This window comes from Lagopus muta, chromosome 3 (genome assembly GCF_023343835.1).
Source record: "Lagopus muta isolate bLagMut1 chromosome 3, bLagMut1 primary, whole genome shotgun sequence".
Lineage (NCBI taxonomy): Eukaryota > Metazoa > Chordata > Aves > Galliformes > Phasianidae > Lagopus > Lagopus muta.
Window position 1 is genome coordinate 41,055,761 of NC_064435.1, and position 18,891 is coordinate 41,074,651.

At 39.2% G+C, this 18,891-nt stretch overlaps 1 protein-coding gene across 1 annotated transcript in view; it reads right to left on the reverse strand.

Annotated features, from left to right (window-relative positions):
* Positions 1-18,891, reverse strand: part of LOC125690719 (H(+)/Cl(-) exchange transporter 6-like) — a 75,390-nt gene that overhangs the window by 40,741 nt on the left and 15,758 nt on the right. Inside the window, exons 8-11 of the mRNA XM_048939386.1 lie at positions 16,747-16,844; positions 12,874-12,977; positions 12,189-12,360; positions 10,433-10,604 (exon numbers count right to left, since the gene is read on the reverse strand). Coding sequence (XP_048795343.1) covers positions 10,433-10,604; positions 12,189-12,360; positions 12,874-12,977; positions 16,747-16,844 — 546 coding nt within the window. The remainder of the gene's footprint in view (positions 1-10,432; positions 10,605-12,188; positions 12,361-12,873; positions 12,978-16,746; positions 16,845-18,891) is intronic.

Here is an 18,891-nt window from a genome sequence, read left to right on the forward strand (position 1 = left end):
TTCTTCAATGTCTGGATAACGATCTGCTCACACTTAGTAACCTGTGTGTTGAACACTTGAGTCAGTTCACTTGCCACTTAATAACATTCCTAACAACACAAACAACTGCAGTGCCATTATTGTTCACTATTTTCACCTGGGATTATGCCAAAAGAGGCACCCTTCCTCAATATTGATCCAGCTGAATACTCCCTCCATTAACCTCTCCTTTTAAAGTGAAGAATCTTCCTTTCCTGTGCACTTCACCTTTAAAGAAATTTTTTATATTCCTAGGACTACATCCATTAACTCAATTCACTTTAATGCATCACCTTATCACTCACCACCATCACTGCTGGAAATTTTTGAAGAAGTGGGATGCTGCAATAGAGTAAACATAAATCTCTTTAAAAGTCCTGCTAACCCCAAGAAGTTATGTATTCAAGTTCCTCACACTGCTGAAAATGATTATTTCTTGCAGCCTCAGGCAAACAAAGCTGTGCATCATGCTCTACAAAGGGTGACACACCCAGGGTAGGTTCACTGGAAGGAACTTCCTGCCAAATCCCCAGTGCCAGGAGGATTGCACAATTAGCGGGATTCTTCCTCGCATTCGTAACTCTATTAACTACTCCAGACCATTAAAATGAGAAGGCAGCCTCTAACACCCCAGAGCTTAATTACTGCCAAGGCAGAGCACAAAAAAATATCTTAGCAAGAGCGTGTACTTTTAAGCAAAATGGTTCCCATTAATCACACTTGTGCGTGGTCTCTTAATCCACTTTAATTCCTAATGTTCAGTGAGATCAAGTATCATCTTCCTCTGATGTGGATTTAAATAACTGCATGAGTTCCTCTGAAGCCGACCAGCGTTCTGTTGATGACTTCCTTGTTTATGGAGAGAACAACTTTCCCTAATTCCAAGACCAAGCATAACAGTGGGAGACTGCTAGAGAGAACTTAGAAATACCCAGAACAGCTAAGTAGTCCCTGGAAACGTATCAAAGTCCTCTGAGTCTCAGTCCTTGGGAACTAGGACAGAAGATGCTATGCAAAGCAGAAATGTTTGATTTCTTGTTTCAGTCCCTCAAGGCATATAAATACACCTGCTTTGACAGGCTGTGGCAATGGATGCACTCATATAGGAAATATATGGGTGATTACAGCAACTTTTGCCAAGATCCCCTAGCAAGATATCTACTTGTGATTTCTTTGTAATCTGTCTCATTATTCTGTGTGCATAGTAGACACAAATCCTGAAAGGAGCTTTCAGGTCTCTAAATCTGTGTCCCAGGAAGGCCTGTTGTGTCAAACAAACTCCTTATTTATAAATACAGCAACATTCTGTATGTTTCCTGTTGAACATGCCTAAACATTCATCAAGCTTACATATAAAATCTATTCAAAAAAAGCACTGTACTCTATAACAATCCAGTTAAGAAACTGTGTAATGTTTTAACTCATAACATAGCAGAATTCTTTATTATTCATGTGCATTTTTGTAAAATAATAAAGAGAGCTGTAATGAATCTCTGACATATTTAAGTGATGCTAAAATCAACAACCACTGCCACAGCCCCGGCTCCCAAGGTCCAGGAGACGCAGGAGAAGGAGTTCCAGGACTACAAGCAGCTGCAAACCTGACGGCGGATTTATCATGGCTCTGTGCATCTTCCTCACCATTTGACAAACACTGCATGCCACAGGCTGTGAACTTCATTTCAGCTTTCACTGCACTAGGAGGTTAGACTTTAAATATCAGAGCAGAACACTTAAAAAAGCCTATTGTCAAAGCCAGCATAGGAGGTCATTCGCTGAGCCTCCAGTTTCTTAGAGAAGTGCATTACAAAACCTGATGGCCTGAAACTATTCCCCATCCCTTCCTCTGTGAGAGAAGTTTCACTAATTTCGCTTTCTAGACAGACAACTGCCAAAAAATACACAGTGCTCTTCCTCTAGTTGGAACAAACTCAACAGAAAGTAGTAGGACTTAATGTATGCAACACTTTGTTGTATATTAGAGTAACTACGTAATCAAACAGTTGCAATTTTATTTTCATGTCAATTTGAATAAAACCAGGACCAGTACAAAGCTACTGTACATCTCCCCTTCTTGGTAAAAAGGTGACATCACTTACAATCACATTAGGAAATATCTTTAAACACACCATTCAGACACACTGGGCTTCTGACAGATAGCTTAATCGGAGCCAACACTTACCCTGCTACAAATAACTACAGACTTGGAGATTCTGACTGCGCTTTTAACTCTTCATTAAAAAAAAAATAAAAAATCAGACAGTTTAGTAACAGAAAATTAGATCTTGTCAAAACAGCTTCTGTGAACCATCTCAGGTGTAATAAAAAATGTTAAGTGAGCTCTAAAGTATTTAAGTGAGACAGAGTGATGCACTGAATATTCTAGCACTGGGAAGAACCTGTCAAATGAGTTTCCAGACAATTAGGCATTTCCTCTGCCTGCTTTGAAGGAAAAACGATTTAAAAAATCTTGAATATTACGTTTGTCCCCACTTTTCCAAAAGACTTTACTTACTAAATTTGGTATTAAGTAAACCTGCTGGAATGTACTGATCTATTTTAAAGCATTTAGAGGAGAGGAAAATTTGAATCTCACTGTAGAATGAGCACATACACCTTCTTACCCTTTTGGGCACATTAATCAGCAGGGCAAAAAAAATGCTTTCTTGTTCAGAGCACAAGTATGTACTCTTTCTAAAGCTAGGGTCACAATCTTGTTTCATCTAACACCAGTATCAGCCAACAGAGGCTGACATGACCTGCTTCCCGGAGCCTCTGTTACTCTTACATAGGAATGGCCCTCCCCACAGGCAGCCATGTGCTCCATTTTCCTTCCAGAGCACCAGACTCTAATTGCCTCAGGAGCCCAATGTCCCTTTCACGCCCCTGTGTCTTGAGCAAGTCAGAGGGAGGCATAACCAGAGGTTTCCCAACATCTGTGCTGCCAAAGGATGTATTAATTTTTTACAGTCCATTCTTTCCCTTCTCTTTGTCTGTTCTCTCTTAAGTATTGCATTCACCCTGCTAAACAAGGAGAAGAAAGGGAAAAATACGACTCAAGCCTTCCAAAGAAATTCTCTTTTCTTTGAACAAGGATCAAGCCAAGGAAGAGCATGAGGTGGGAGTGGTACAACTGGAATAGTCTGAAGTCAGCCTTCATGATATATGACCTGAAGAACCAGGCAGCTAACACCACACAACTTGTACCTTTCTGAAATGGGGCTTTGCTGGTTTGCAGGTTGCAGCAGTGACTGCTGAAGTGACCACTGTCAGTCTGGGTAGGTTTTGTTTTGTTTTGTTTTTTCCTTTTAGAGATACAGAAAGCAGTTCAGGTCTGGGTCAATAAGCTGGCCTGAGACACATCCACATGTGCTCAAGAGTTCTTTCACCATCACTCCTTCATATTTCAAAGCGAGAGAAGAGCCATCTCTAGGACAGGTCCCTTTGGCTACCATTTGTGATCCTGTTTTGCGCAACATTTCTCCTTTTCCACGCACTTTCACAGCTTCCTCTTGAGGCCTGCCTCTTTGCTTACAGCAGCTGCACACCTTCACCAGGGCTCACTGCCATGACCATATGTGTCCCTGACCCAGATGAGGAGAGGAGAGCAACATTTTTAGACTGCACAACAGAACATGTCCTTCCCATCTGGGCAGAGGAAAAGCCATAGTCCTCCTTGGGGATCTGCCTCTCTCAGGACACACAGGAGGAGCCTCCTTCCCACCAACAGACCTTGCTTGACAGAGCAGCAGCTGGGCTGTGTGATCGCTCACTCTCGTTTCAACTGGGTCCAGGAATCAAAACAAGGATTTCTGGCCCCAAGCCCCCATTCATTAGAGCAGCTGGTTACATGGAGCTTTTAATTTAATGATAATAATAATAATAAATGATAATAAACCCCCCTCTGGCTGGAAAAGAAAAAAAAAAAATGAGGTAGGCTTATTGTAGTAGCTTTTGTCCCATAGATAAATCATTTTCACAAAGTTTGGAAAAAATACTACTGGCAGCATTCTGAAGGTTTTTATGTTAAAAATATAACAGAACTTAATGGTTTCAGATGCTTTTTGTGACAATGTAAATGAAAAATGCCTTTAATTTGGAAACAAATTAAATTTGGCAAAGAATTACTACATAAAACAGCCCAATTGCACTCTGTAATTTGAAAAAAATTAAAAACAGATAAGATACTGTGAAGTAAAAATAACTTCTGCACATTAAATTCTCATGAACTTTCATTAAGATCTGTATTACTTGTCCCAAATGTACAATTCAGTGTTGTAATACACTAGATCGCTTTATTTATAAAATACCTTTAAAGCTACTGTAAGTTAGAGCCAGAAAAATGACGATATAAAAATATTATCTTCTCACATTACAACCTCATTTCCAATGTATTTAAAGAAGAAACGCAGTCTCCATTTCAGTGTTTCAGATGCAGAACTGAACTTTCTAAAAGTTCAATGCCATTTGAATCCATGTATAATTCAGGCATATCTGTTTGTTTTACTGATAAAACCTGGTGCCAAAGCTGAAACAGCACTTTAAGAGATATAGCTAGATCCTCTTCTAATTCGTGAATTAGAACAAGGCTAAATACAAACTAACCGCTGTCCTATGGTTGCAGTTCTTCTTTACGGATGATGAATGAATGAATCAGAAGGGACTTGTTCTGATGTTGCTGGGCTGAGTTCACAAAGCCACTATCCAGTAAAAGAAGAGGGTTACTTTGTTTTTCCCTACAAGCATGCACTTTTTATGGGATGTTCCAATGACTTGACAAATTGTTTATCATCCCCATAGGGCACTATTTCTTAGGTTAAAACCCAGAAAGCTTTGATTTGGAATACTATTGTGGTGTCTCATGAGAATTATAAAATTGGACATAAGTAGGCATCTCAGATTAAACTATGTCTCCCATGATGCACCATGGATTGCCCCCTCCTTCCTGGAACAGGCCAAGAAACTATCCTTAGTGTTTCATGGGAAATATTTCATCTCTCATAGAAAAATGATAACATGAAACAACAAAGATCATGGCAAGATATTTTACATAGTTTTTGCTTTATTTTTTTTTCCTCAGTTGTTTAACTTTTTTATGAAAAACCCAAGGTATTCGTGAAAACAATTCTGAAACCCTAATTTTCATCCAAAAATAGAGTGGATTTATTTTAAGTGATTCTAGCCAGGGTGATGCTAGAAAAGCAGCCTATTGCAGACTTAAATCTTCATAGCTACTCCCACTACAAAATTAGGCAGTTAAGAAACTTTTGCTATATTTGGCCATAAGATATCACACATGAAGAACAAATTGAATGAGCAGAAGTGAAGAAGGGAATACAGGAGTTCCAGGTGACAGGAGTAGCCCCCCTCTGAACGGAGGAAGCTGCAGAACACAGATGAGTGCTGGTGTTTGGCACAAGGAGGAGCATGGAGCGTGCCTGTGGAGCTGTCAGAGCCATCAAATCATGGAATGGTTTGGATTGAAAGAGATTTAAACATCATCTACTCCTAGCCCTGCTATGGCTACCTTCCACTATATCAGATTGACCATCTTGAACACTTCCAGGGATGGAGCATCCACAGCTACTCTGGGCATCCTCCTTCTCAGGGAGTCTTTGCTCTGCTAGCAGGATCAAAACAGCAGCAAATAAAGCAGACAGTAGGCAAGTTGCCACTGAAAATTGGAAAAGTCACTCATGTTCTGACAGAACAAAAACATCACAAAATATACCAGTCAACACAAAATTTCTATTAAAATGCTCCCTCTTATAGAATAGAATCATTTGAGTCGGAAGGATCTAACTTCCCTGAAATGAACAGGGACACTTACAGCTCAAAGCCTTGTCCAGTCTGAGCTTGAACACCTCCAGAGGTGGGTTATTACACCACCTCTCTGGGCAACCTGCTCCAGTGCCTCACTGCATTCATCATTAAAAAAAACCACTTTTTTCTTACCTTCAATCCAAACCTCCCCCTCCTTTAGTTTGTAACCGTTTCCCTTTGACCTACGACAACAGACCTTGCTAAAGAACCTCCCCTTCTTTCTTATAGTTCCCCTTATAATGCAAGGCACCTATCAGATCTCCTTGGAGCCTTCTCTTCAAAAGAAGTTGCTAGAAAGAAGTGGTGTGTTAACGGATGTAAGCTGATTACACAGCCACAAAAGATCACTCCAAAGAGCACAGTATTAATGACTTGCAGAAGTGAGCAGGGGGAGTTCACCAACATGCTACAAGGTATAACCAGGTACCAACCCAGACTCAAATACAGCAGCTCACAATCCAAGCCATGACTCTTCAGCACCACAGAGGTGGAAAATACTACAATGCAGCTGTTCACAGCGTATTAAATGGATTTTTTTCTCGTATAAGCACTTACGTTTAATCCGCATGTAATACATATCACAACTTTTTTGCCTGCCTAAGGTAGACGTTATTCATCTCACCGGTTAGCCCAGGTCTCACTTAAGAGAATTTTTTTTTTTTATTTTCCTGGCCCCCAATGGTCTTTTTAGCAACAGTACTAACAAGCAATGCCATGGGCAGTCAGGATTGTTTTCACTGGCACTACCTGTTAGGCACCAGTTGTGAGATATAGCCTGACAACCCCACTCAGCAAGAACAGATCCATAATTTATACTCATTTTAGTGTTTTCAAAGCCATCCTACATTCTTGCATCATTCCTACTGCAAATGGTTCAAAATGCAGCATCTTCTAACCACTGGGCAACATGGGATACCAGGCAGATTTTCCATGTGTTTTAAGTCTTGTGCTTTCTTCTCTAGCATCTTGCTCATCCTATAACTTCACACTAATTAGTTAAATCACATGACTGTCTGTGCTATATGCTCGCATCTTCGATGTAAAATAAGACATGCCTTTAATATCTACTACCATAATGCCTACAGCTGATGCTCTGCTTCAGTTTCTTGTGAAAGGATTTAAGCTTTAAGGAGTAGCTCAGAGGAAGTGAGAAGGGTAGCCACAGAATTTGCAGTAATACATCCTGTCTGTAACTTGAGGTAAGCACATTCTGTCTGATTTTGAAATACTGATGAAATGCAGAGAAAAGGATGAGGTTAGAATTTAATCACTACTACCTGCTGATACAGTTATTTTATTGTGTTTATCCAAGAAGATCTGTAATAATGCTGTGAAGGATATAAGAATATCATAAAATAAATGTTCGTTTTAATTTCTTAAAAATGTATAAGAAGTATGAAATTTCCTTACTACACTTTGGTTGGATATTAAAAAAATTTTTTTCTCCAAAAGAGCAGTGAGGCAGTGGCACAGGCTGCCCGGGGAGGTGGTGCAGTCACCATCCCTGGAGGTGTTCACGAACTGTGTGGATGTGACACTGAGGGACGTGGTTGGTGGGCATGGTGGGGATGGCTGATGGTTGGACTGGGGGATCTTAGAGGTCTTTTCCAACCTTAATGATTCTGTAGAACAGCAGTCACTTACAGCAATATAGTTAGCTATAAAACATGCTCTGCCAGAATACCTGTCCCAATACAAATACCAGAGAGCAGAAAGCACAAACTCTCATCTCTGAGCCTTCAGTACTGTCTTTTATGAACCAGCTGACTTTAAAACCAGTTTGTTCTTTCTGCCATATTAAAAAAAAACAAAAACAAAAACAGGCAGACATCAATAAGTAACTTCTCATAATGCTCCAACCAACCACCAGATGGTCATTTTATTTCAGAAGCAAGACACTGCTCATTAGCACAAGCCACTCACTCACAGCAGCCACACCCACCATCAGCTAGAGAATGAAAGACCCAAGGCGATTTAATCCCCCCATGGAGAATTTCTTCTGGTTTCTACATTGACATTGCATTTCCCCATCCATATCTTAAGGAACATTCTATTTTCTCCTCTATTCTACATCTGTCAAAAGCTTGATATTTCAGTGTTTCACACTCAGAAGAGGCTTTTGAGTCTTAACCTTTTCACAATTAATCACATTCCCCATATCCACCAGTAAAGATCTCTTTGAGAAATAAATTAGGCCAATAAAGTGATATATTGCTTTAATTGTGTTTGAACAGAACAGACAGGAAAGTGGAGAGAGTTAGGGGTATTTTGCATTATGTGTGAACAGAAAGGAGGACAATTCAGAGAATGAAGGATCCGAATCAGTGTAAAAAAAAGCCCTTCTCTGCAGCTGGCTTCTGAACAGCTTAGCTTGCCTATGGGAGCATCACCAGTACTGGACAAGAACACTAATCCTAAGCTAGCCTAGTACCATCCTACTTCTTCAACCTTTGCAAGGCAGTGTAGTTGAGAGGTAAAAATACCAAAGGAATGATAAAAATACAGAATGTCCTGGGGACAAACCACCCTGTGTAGGAAGATGCTATTCCTCTTCCTACACCTAAAGCCCACTGGGACCAGCAAGCTCAGGACACTCAGCACAAAGACGTAAGAGACAGAAGGCTGTGGGAAGACACAACACAAGGCTGGTCCCTCTGCCTGCCAAGGAAAACGTCACCACGTCTACCATTTGCCACAAATAGCTGAGGAGGATAAGGGCAAAGTGTCAGCATGGGGGATGGAAGGAAGCAGCCCAAAAAGAAGAGGTGGGTAGAAGCCTGTGGGGTCTGCCGTGAGAAAAGAAGGAAAGCATTTTACAAACCTGTTCACTGCAAGTCCCACATTCATAACTGTTTCCAAATGGGAGGCTATGTGAAAAGCCAAAGCAAACACACTCAATTCTTTTTGAACCCATCAGACAATATAGGAAAAATATGTGCATTTTATGGTTTGAGGGCACAACCTTTTAATTATGTTTTTGCATTGTCATGTCCAAGACCTTTTTTCTCCTCAAAAATTAATATTTCCTCAAGCAGTGCAGCTATTTATCTTGGATGAACATGAATTGAAACACAATCTCCCTGTGCAGAAAGAGGCGCAGAAGAGTTATAACATGACACCTAGGGGAATTCAGAATACATTGCAATGCGATCCTAATCATTCTTCTAGTGCCTTTTCAACTGATTTTTGTATAGCTCTCTAAGCAGTTCCCAGCTATTCTTCTGCACGTGCTGTACATACATGCTCTGGGAGGCTTTTGGACAAAAAAACAAGTGCAGGTAATTGGGAAGGCAGGGAGAAATTGCAGCAAATAAAATACAGTTGGTTTTTTTTTCCCTCTCTGTTATTGCTGAATGAAATGCAGTCCTGTCATCCAAGACTAGCAAGTGTTCTGGCACACCTTCACTTCTCAGTTCCCTACAGTGAAGCCCAGCCTCATGGGCACAAAGCTAAGGAAGATGTCAATCAACTGTGTTTGCCCCTCATGATTTGTATCTCCAGCAAGACCTTAAAGTGATGCTTTACAAAATACTTCAATTAAAAGTTATTGAGCCACTGCAAGAAAATTCAGGCTAAAAATTCTCTGCTTTGGAAGAGCCATTACAGTCAGTAGCAATAGGAGCTCTCAGAAAACTTATCGTTCAGGCACCAGTTTTCCTTGCTTCAACACCATAGCTGGCCAACAGAACATACAGATCTTCCAGCAGATGTCCAGTAGCAATGATATAAGTAAAAATAACAGAATGCATTTGTGCTTAATGGGAAAACGAGTGCTAAAACATCACAAGGACACTGAAGTAGGAGTGTTTTCACAATCAAATTATTCCTTCATAACAGATAAGTTGCTATGCACATGTATCGCCTTTCAAACGAAAACATCAAAAAATGCTTCTTACACAATTTCCACAGCTTATCACTGAAAAGAACCTAGTTCTGAGTGCATGCCAATAAACAGACCCTTTATCAAATGCTGCACGGCAGCGTTCTAGGAGAGAAAAATCCCCACTTGGTCACTTCAGGTGAATTCTGACATCTTCAAAGATTTTAATGAGATTTGTTTGGGCAATAGAATCCAAGACTTGCTTAAGTCATAGATCAAATTTCCACACTATGAAGACTTCCCCCTTGTGACCTCAAAATCATTTCTGTGTTGACTGAGCTGAATTTTGTCTGCACCTTACAACAGACTGTCCCCAGGTGTTGCAACTGAGCTGCCGTTTTTTTGTAATCCACAAGGAACAGAGATAGCATATTCTCCTTCTTTGTAAACCACTGAAGCCAATATCATTTCTGTGACCAAGAAATGTTTAAAAAATAGGATCAGATACTGAGACTTCTGTAAGCGTTAATTCCAAATCTATGCTTTCACAAATTTTCCCAAGAAAATAAAAGAAAAAGAAAAAAGGAAAAATAAAAAAGAAATAATAATAAAAAAAAGCTCTTCAGACAAGCTAGAAATAAGTAGGCCAAGAATATATATTTCACTGTGGTCCAATGTGTGTGGGACACCATCTGTGGTTCATTTAGCTGCAGCAGCAAGAGCTCAACTCAACCATAGCCACACAAATACCTGAAAATTTAACATACTCACCATGATAACAGTGAGGGAAATGGTTAGTCTTGACACACCACTGAAAAAGGAGGCAGCTCCAATGGCAGCGAAGAGACCTGGATCAATCCATGCTCCGTATTTATTATTTTGAACACCAAAAATGGAAACAAGGATCAAACCGATTATCCTGCCATACAAAGCTCCTGTGTACCTGCATGCAAGAAGAAAAAAAACAACAAAGCACATCTTTTGCCAGTGATCCTGACTCCCAGAAGTGCTTCTAGAGATCTGTTTGTCCCAGATTTAATTGATGAGTTCTGTAATAACTCCTCTCCCCAAAATAGCTCTGTCATCCTTAGTTACTATGAATGATTACTTAGTCCTAATCACTAGCACAAAATTGCTAAATCTGCTGTATTTTGTAGATAAAGAACTATCAGCATGCCTTGCTTAATATTTCTCAAAGACAAACGAGAATGGACTTTACAGGAATACAGTCAAAAGTACAGGCTACAGATGTACACACTCAGCTATTTCTGTCAAAGACCACACTTTTAGAGGTCCAGCCTTATACAATTTCTTACAACTAAATCTACCTGTGCTCCATAAACCTGGCAAGTAAAATTCTACAGCCACATACTGAATGGACAAAATGAAGTCATAGGTAGACCTCTGTGAAGCTAACCAGGAATGAAGATGTGAAGAGAATGCAGGACTCCTCAAACTAACCATGTGCTACGCTAAAAAACAAAAACAAAACTTAGCACAGCTGAACATGTAATTGCTGGGGTAAGACACAGCATTTTATTCCATTTGCAATTTAATATACACATCCTAGTATCAGCCTGTGAACTGGATTTGTACAGACATTCACCTTCCAGAAGTTGTGAACTATTATATATATACATATATCATATCACATGTATGTTATATATTATGTGACTTGAAGAACATCATCGTATGCCATTACTAATTTTTTCCCATTTATTCATACAATTGATTGATTTTATTGATGGATGCAGTTACAGTAAATAAAAAATGAGTAAAAAATTAGGTTGCTGGATGAAAGACTTGACTGTCAGTATCTATCAAATAAAATATGCCATGTTTCAGTTATTATTATGTAATAAAAATAATTAGACAACAGCCTGTGAAGTGTAGGAGAAAAAGAGAGGGATATGGAAAAGGCAGGCAGTTGCACACACAAATTTCATTTTAGAATTTTTTCAGTATTAGAATTGCATTATGCCTGATATCCACTCTCCATCCGTGGCTGCTTGCTTTCTGAACACTTCAGTGTGTACATCAAACCTCTCGGCATGACTGTGAGAACTATGCTCTAGTCTATCATAGCTTTCTAAAAACAACAACAAAAGGCCTATATGCAGTTTTCTCCAAAGTCTAGGGTGTTGATGTCCAAGATTAAGATTCATGCTATTATGTGCATAGGAAACAGATGAAAAGTCTGGATCTGAACCCATATTTCTACAGTTACAGAGATGAAGCCAGCAGCCTAGACTCTCCCTGGGGCCCTAAAGGATTCAAGTGATCTGTACTTGGAAAGTATACAGTTTTGGCTATCATCCTTCTACAGCTATTCTCAGATGACTTTTTTTCATTCTTTTCCACAATTTTAGTCTCTCTTTCCAAGCAAACCATCCTGTTCCACCTATACAACCTCCTCCAAGCATTTATAGCTTTGCCACTGCCAAGATTTCAGCTTACAATTCAGGTTATTGCTACTCAACACAGGCCTTCTGCATAGACAGCGCAAACCAAGATGAATGAAGCTTACAGCATCGGGATAACCACGCCACTGGCAACAGCAGAACCTGCAGTCCAGCAGCTGAGGATGAAATAAAGTGCCAAAGCAGTGCAGAGAGATGTGTATCCAAATTCCTCATGAGTCCCACGTTTAAAAAGATATGTGATCCCTCGCTTACCATTCTCAACCAGAAGAGCAGCAGCTGCAACACAGAGGAAGAGATGTCGAGAGATGCAATACAATAAAAGGATTCTTTACAAAACTGCATTTGTATCAGCTCTCTTTTGCCTAAACCCGATAACAACTCAGCAAAATACATAGGATCAACTAATTTGTGATCAAATGAGAAGTTCAGCATATAAAGCACTTTCAGGAAAACAAGGAACGTTATTTGTTCTTTCCAGTCTGTTCCATGTGATGTTAATCTTGATTTAAATGAGGAGAAACAGCAGCCAGTGAAGCCAAAGAAAGGGAGATATACTACTTCAGTAGCACTCTTTCCTCATCCCTTTCAGAGGTAATAATTCAGAAACTTACCAGGACATTTAGCTCAAGTATGGATTTAAGTTCCAGTACATTAAATGAGAGCACTGCATTTTGAAAAAACAAAACCAAAAAATAAATTAAAAATATCCTATATTATGAGTAAATATATTTGGATGTTACTTCTGATTACATAATTTTTTTTTTTCCTGGGTGTCACTCGTCTCCTTACCTTGATTGAAGGTTTGATTAGAATATCTGACTCCATCTGGACCAATCCATGATGTGTTCAGTGAACATCCGTATTCTGAAATCTCCCTCTTGAATTGGTACATGCTTAAATGTTAAAAACAAACAAAAATTATTAAATGAGTAAATATAAATTATCTCAGTACCTGCATAGAATGCATCTTTTAGGTATAAATTCTACACAGACAGCCTACTTTACCCTATATCATAGAATCATAGCATAGAATCCTAGAATGGCTTGGATTGAAAAGGACCACAACGATCATCTAGTTTCAACCCCTCTGCTATATGCAGGGTTGCCAACCACCAGACCAGGCTGCCCAGAGCCACATCCAGCCTGGCCTTGAATACCTCCAGGGATGAGGCATCCACAACCTCCTTGGGCAACCTGTTGCAGTATGATACCATCCTCTGAGTGAAAAACTTCCTCCTAATATCTAACCTAAACCTGTCTCAGTTTAAACTGTCTGAGTTTAAAACCATTCCCCTTTGTCCTATCACTATCCACTCTTGTAAACAGCTGTTCCCCTTCCTGTTTTTATGCCCCATCCAAATATTAGAATGCCAATGTCCCCAATTAAGTTTATTAAATAATAAATCTTGTTTACTGGATCTGTTCATGATTCATTGCATTGAACTAAATAACTTGGTTAATTTTTGATCATATTCCTCTGCACAAACTTTCTGTTGTAAAAATAAAATAAAATTACAAAACCAGGAATTACATTGCACTGAGTAAAATTGGGAAAACAAACAAACAAAAAAAGACTGATTAAAATGCCCACCCTGGCCTTAATCTTCTCATGCCATTGTGACTCTGCCAAACTGGATTGGTAGATCAGAAATCTGGCACTCCTGATGAACAGTTATTTCCACGGGCAAGCACAGCACCCCAAGCTCACAATCACATCTACAGTTGGACGACAGAGACAGAGAGATCAGGAGGAATACAAGGTTCCCACAACTTAAAAGATATTTGCCCAGCACATTCTCAACCCTTTCCTTTCCAAGTCCTGGCACTACTTATTTCAACACTGGAAAACTTGCAGCTCGGATCACTGGTTATCACATGCCCATGACCAGCCTTTCATACAGCCCTGCTGTTCCTTGACACTTTCTCAATCTCTGTCATCTTGAGCAATTGTCCCCTCCCAGACAGATACAGACTTCCTTCTCCTAGTCTGGGAAGTATCCAGCATGTTTTAGACATCACCACAGCCCAAACAGTAACAACATGAACTCTGTTCCTGGAACAAAGAGCTGGAGAAGCATGGTATTTAACCCACCTGATCCCTGCTCAGAACTAGAAGGCAAACTTAAAATGTAGCCAGCATCTAGCAAAAGGAAATATTTTCCAGACCCTGGATTGGCAACCAAAGCAACACAAGATACTTCTCCAGTACTGTGTTTGCTTTTTACGTTAATCCAACCTTCAAAGAATACATTCCAAATTTGTGATGGTCAATAAAGAAAACAAAAGCAAAAAACTTATTTACTCCATCCTGCTTGAGAAATCAGATGACTGTGTAACCCACTTATAGCAAACCTCAAGTTCTATGCAAATTATGCCTTTTCTACCGGTACAAGAGTGCAAATGAAAACAAGCAATCTCAGAGCTAATTTGATGCTTGCAGCAATGCCAAAATGGCAGAGAGAGAAATGACAGAAGAATGCTTTTTACAATTAAAGCACATGGCTGAGCAGGAAGAATAAGGCACAGAGAACAGAGATGCAGAACTTGTTTATGCACAGGCTTCTGTCCCTCTGACTCTGTTTGAAATCAGACATTTAGCAGAGACAGGTTTATCCCTGGTGCAGATGGGAAGACAGCATTGGCACACTGTGTGGGCTCTGCCAAGACCTGCTACTGGAAGAAGCCCTTTGCTCCTTTACCTCCTCCTGTCTCCTTACGACCTCCTGTTCCACCTGTTTTCACCTAGCAATATCAAGGGCTGCAGGAAGTGCTATGAAACTCTTTTGAAAGCACCGTTCCAACACAAATTCATGAGGATAAGCTATGATAGAAGGAAACACGGTCAATACTGGCACAAACACTTCAGTCCCATCTGGACTTTCAGCTGTTGCACTGTTATGGTTTAAAACCAGCAAGCAATCAAAAAAAACCAAACTACCATGTACTTCACTTGAAGAGACAGATCAGTACAAAAGACAAAAACAAGCCTCTTTTTTTAAAATTATTGCTACATGGTTCTTATTGGATCTTTTAAGATGGCCAGCGTGCCTATTACTTACCTGTTGGATATTCAAAGGTAAATGATTAAATATCCCATTTTAATTTAAGACAAATCTAATTGATCCTGACTAAAATCTCAGGATTGCAATGATAATTCTCATTTTAAATTTCTAAGACTTGGAGAAAACAAACAAGATTCTTTTCCATGCTTGGTCTTGTACCTTATTACAGACTCACTGCAAGTGTTACCACTACCTTCAGCATATGCATGACTTTGCAAAGTCAACTACAATTTGGTGCTTTGTACCCTTCAGATCTATTCATTTTCTACTCTTTAAAACTCACAGCCACACCAAATGGAAAATTGACACTGAGACAGTTTAGCCTCTAGGTTGGATTAATCTGACTATTTTTGATTCAGAGGCAGACACACACACACACACCCCAAAAAAAAAAAAAAAAAAAAAAAAAAAAAAAAAAAAAAAAACCATGAAATGTTTGTGGTTTCAAAAGCTTTTCTGTTAGAGCAAAAATAGTTTTGTTTTTAAAAATAACATTTTGGAAGTATTTAGTTCTTAAAATAAAAAAGGATGTCAGGGTGAGGAAAAGTCTTTTCCTGCAGCAATCCAAAAAAAACCATAGTCACTAAGTTACGTACAAGTAGGTGATTTCTTTATAAATAACTTGTAAATATATACTACAGCTGACAACGCTAAACAAGGAATTGCAAGTCAAGAGATAATCAAGAATTGTAGCAGAGATGGAGAGGTATGGCTGCTTTTTGTGTACTTAAATAAGCTGTTCAGAGACCAGTCACCAGTGGTGAGTTATTTAACACTCACCATTCATATTATGCAATATGTAGCATACTGCCTGCTTGGAAGGAGGACATGTAAAGCTCCATGCTGCCAGTGACCATTTGCAATAACTGTGAAATCCAACTTCATTTGATACGTATTTCTTAAGAAAGATACCTACCCTGCAAATCCTTTATCAAGCTTAAGGATCTCTTCAACTATTCACTTATTCTCCATTTATTAAAATAGAGTTTGTAATTTTAAATACCCTTCTTATAGTTTGTGCTGTACTGGCATGCATCTCTGATGCATTTGTCACCTTCCATGCTCTTATACAGATGACTGATCAAGGATCAAATCATGTCCCACAGGCAACAGCAGATGGCTGAAGATGAGAATAATCACTGTTTTTCTCAGTTCCAGCTTTCCAGTCAATGCACACTATAGGCGTGTGTACTTTGAGGTAAGACTCACACATCTTTTAAAGCAAAAGTCATATTCTAAATTGGAAATTTGCTCGGGTGATGCATATAGTCACATTTCAGGCCTTTTCCATGTTTTATCTTTTTATTGGTTTTAAATTTCTCTTATTTCTTTAATTTGACATGACAGAAAACGTTTCTTGCTAGAAAAGTCTGTGTGATTAAATCTCAGTGATTAATAGATTAAGCATGATTCTTATCTCTGGATGAATTCCTTACAAACAATCAGTTTTGATGCACCTCTGAATTTCTCCATCCCAAATCTTTGTAAAAACCGAGAGAAATTGTGATTATTTACACATTAATTGAAAATTCAATTACATATTCATTTATATATTAATTGCAATTTGTTGTAAGAGTTCCTGGTGACTCTCTCCACTTACATTTCTGAGCTGTTTCTCAGCTGATAGTTTCCAGCATTCATGACAGGAGTGCAGGGAAAGAAATACGGCAAATATACTGTTACAGTCGTAGTACATACCTGCAGGTATTATAAAAAGTAAACAAATTATCATGAGGTGTAGGAACAGAGAAAAACAGAAAGAAAATTGTCTAAAAATCACTAATGCCCACAGTTACCAAAGTTATCCTTTAGATCTTACCCACATAACCCAGAATATCAGCATTTACCCATAAACAACTAGCAAGGCCCAGGTTCACCCATCTAGCTTCAGACACAAACTCCATTAAAGCACAGAATCATTAAGACTTGAAAAGACCTCTAAGGTCACCTTGTCCAACCATCAGCCCATCCCCACTGTGCCCACTAACCACATCCCTCAGTGCTACATCTACATGGTTTGTGAACACCTCCAGGCACGGTGACTGCACCTGGGCAGCCTGTTCCATTGCAAACTGTGAATTAGTTTCCACCTCTGTAACCATCCAAAAGCCACAGCCAACTCCAGAGCTGGATGTTAGGCCTGTGCCCAGCCTCCCTGCCACACACCACAACTGCTGATGGAGATGTGTCCATGCAAGGTGTTGGGATCTAAGTGCCTCTCATTAAGGGCCTCATATTTGGGTTGGTACTTAAAATTATGCTGAGTGTTTAAAACAATCCATCGCCTCCATTTAAATTACTTCCTGATTTTTGCAAAATAATAGTCCTTGGTAAGTATGAATAAAGAGTGTACATGACAGGACTCTGTTTTGGTCATATTTATTTTTAATTTCCAATTCAAAAATAATGTTAGGTTCTTAGTTTAGATTAATTTACCTTTCGAAGCAGATGAAGATACTCCCCACCAAGACTGAGAAAAATTAAGTAGGCGTGTAGAGAGAAATTACTGGAATGCATGGTCATACGAATAACTTTTCCAAGCACAAGGTTTCACACACTGTGGACTGCTATAAAACAGCTCATGTAGCATGTTTAGAGAAGGCCTTAAACTGAGATTCAACCACATGCAATTGCGACCATTTGTCAGAGAATTGTATCTCCAAGATTATCAACTTTTGGGCAGTGTTGGTGGGCAGATAAGTGAAACTGGAAGCAGTTCAGTCTTCATGAAGCTTAGGCCAGGCTTTATATCCGAGAATGTAACACTGGGACAGTTTAAACCGAGCTCAAATTTTTGCCCAAGCCCCAAACTCAAACGGCAGGTAGGACAGCTAGAGCAGAGCCAGAGGCTGGAGATTTAAAGCAGTAGCCTATCTTCACAGCTAAACAGAAAAAAAAGTATCCTCTGAAATAATCTTTAAAAGTTTTGACAGCTTAATACATATGTATATATCCCGATATTGTTCACCTTGCCCATGGAAGCACTAAGCTTTTTGGAACAGAAGCATTAGTCAATGAGATATTTAAAAAAAAAAAAAAAAAAAAAAGGAAAAAAAAGAAAGATAACTCTGCCAGATTCTTGGCAAAGCTTTATCTATACTGCAATTTCCTCACAGAGAGTAAGGTGATGAATTGAAGAGAAGAAAACGCAGGCCAAGGCACAGAAGGGCACTTAGGAAGACAGCTCTGCCTAATCTATGGGCTGAAGATTAGATATTCAATTCCAGTCAAAGGAATGGTACTCCGGGTTATGTTGTGGGTGTGGAAGATACCATGGTGGGTCCTCGCCAAGTTTAAATGCAGACTGGTTTATACAAGATTATTTTTGGTTAAAGTCACTGTGACACAGTTTCTTTCAGTTGCCCAGTTATGTGAGTTTATGAAAAGAAAAATAAAAATTAAATTAAAAAAATAAAAATAGGAACTGTACTGTTCTTTCTCAGATCAAACAATTTCTTTCTTGCTGATTTTTTTGCCAAGTTATAACAAAATAAGGACTGTGACCTGAGCGGGATCTCCTAGAGCCAGTAAGAAGGAAAACAGTGTGAATAAGAGTTCATGTCATAAAATCAGTGCAAGAAAAGCAGCATGTTTGTGTTTTGTTTTTGTTTGTTAATGAAAAGAAAGACAAAATATATAAACGGCAAAGCTTTTGTAAGCAAGGTAGCCCACAAAACATATACTGTTCTTGCAGTTTCAGCTGTGATCTGGCAAGGTGGTCACTCACCACTCCATTAGCTTTTGG